Raw genomic sequence first — 1,824 nt, 5'->3', positions numbered from 1 at the left:
TTATTTGAAGACAAGCTAAAAGCACAGATTGCTATACCATATCTCCTGATTAGAATGTTGGTCTCTAATTCAAATTTAAACACAGTACAGACAATCACTGCCAAACAAAACATATCTGTCTGCTAAATCCAGGCTGTAGGCTGCTGAGTTGCAACCAATGGGTTAAGAGGCAGAATTTGGCAATATAATGGCAATAAAATACTTTGGGATCCAAGGGTCCTATAATCCAATGTATTTTCTCTTAACCTTGAGAAAGTCAGGTTAGGATTCCTGCTCTAGTGGCCTGCATTTACAGTAAGAAATTTTCCCCAGAGTCATATTTTTGCATCTAAATATAGAACTACAGTAACACAGAATACGATTCTTGAAAGAAGTAGTGCTTGCAGACAGTGTATTAACAGATTTCTGTTCTATCATGCATAGATTTCTGTTGAAGAAAGGGTATATGTAATATGGAAAAGACTAATGATTCCATGTTGACAGAATTTGTACTGGTGGGGCTTTCTGACCACCCAAAGCTTCAGATGGCTTTCTTTGTGCCAGTTTTGTGGATGTACCTGATGATTTTACTTGGAAATGGAGTCCTTATCTCAGTTATCATCTATGACTCTCACCTGCACACCCCCATGTATTTTTTCCTCTGTAATCTTTCCTTCTTGGACATTTGCTACACAAGTTCCTCCGTCCCACTAATTCTTGACAGCTTTCTGACAGTAAGGAAAAGGGTTTCCTTCTCTGGATGTATGGTGCAAATGTTCCTCTCCTTTGCCATGGGGGCCACAGAGTGTGTGCTCCTGGGCATGATGGCACTTGACCGCTTTGTGGCCATCTGCTACCCACTGAGATACCCTGTCATCATGAGCAAGGCTGTCTATGTGCCTGTGGCAGCTGCATCCTGGGTCACTGGGCTTGCTGACTCAGTGGTGCAGACATCTCTTGCAATGCAGATACCATTCTGTGCTAACAATGTCATTAGCCATTTTGTCTGTGAAATTCTAGCTATCCTGAAACTGGCTTGTGCTGATATTTCAATCAACGTGATCAGCATGGCAGGGTCAAATCTGGTTGTCTTGGTTATTCCATTCCTAGTTATTTCCATCTCTTACATTTTTATTATCGCCACCATTCTGAGGATCCCTTCCGCTGAAGGAAAACGTAAGGCCTTCTCTACCTGCTCAGCCCACCTGACAGTGGTGATTATATTCTATGGAACCATCTTCTTCATGTATGCGAAGCCCAAGTCTAAAACCTCGGTTGATCCAGAAAACCAAGACATCATTGAGGCTCTCATCTCCCTCTTTTATGGAGTGATGACCCCCATGCTTAATCCTCTCATCTATAGTCTGCGAAACAAGGATGTAAAGGCTGCTGTTAAGAACATGCTGTGTAGGAAAAGCTTTTCCGATGGAATATGAATACTGATTTATACTATGTGACTCAAACTTCAAAGCTGCTGCAGACACAAAATTCAGAAGAAAAGATTACCAGGTGAAAACAAATTCACTATGTGGCATTCAAAACCATATGACAGAAATATTTTGGTTGCAATTATTAATATTAGTTTCTTCTAACTGTAGAAATAAAACATGCTCCTGGTTTTAAAACATATAATTATGGAAACGCAAAACTTGAAAATTTCTAAGGAAGCTCCAGCCAAAAAAAAAATCACTTTTAAACCATTAGAAAATAATAAAGGTAAAAGGTATTCTGCAAAGCACTTTGTAACCTTGGTAATTATGTTATTAATTAGTATGCAAAGTAAATATTAATCAGCACGTGATATATTATATATTAACTTTTAATTTGGTCATTTATTTACTGTTT

General features: G+C 38.8%; 1 protein-coding gene across 1 annotated transcript; it reads left to right on the top strand.

Annotated features, from left to right (window-relative positions):
* The first annotated feature begins 452 nt into the window (after positions 1–452).
* LOC123645845 (olfactory receptor 13C8) lies at positions 453–1,415 on the top strand. The gene has a single exon (XM_045562339.1). It carries the CDS (start codon positions 453–455, stop codon positions 1,413–1,415), a length of 963 nt encoding a protein of 320 aa, XP_045418295.1.
* Positions 1,416–1,824: the final 409 nt, after the last annotated feature.

Source organism: Lemur catta, chromosome 10, assembly GCF_020740605.2.
Source record: "Lemur catta isolate mLemCat1 chromosome 10, mLemCat1.pri, whole genome shotgun sequence".
Classification (NCBI taxonomy): domain Eukaryota; kingdom Metazoa; phylum Chordata; class Mammalia; order Primates; family Lemuridae; genus Lemur; species Lemur catta.
Note: the sequence above shows the minus strand (reverse complement) of the source record. Positions and strands in the feature narration are given on the sequence as shown.

Excerpts from the sequence above, each read along its gene's own strand:
- LOC123645845 (XM_045562339.1), top strand. The coding sequence starts at position 453 with ATGGAAAAGACTAATGATTCCATGTTGACAGAATTTGTACTGGTGGGG.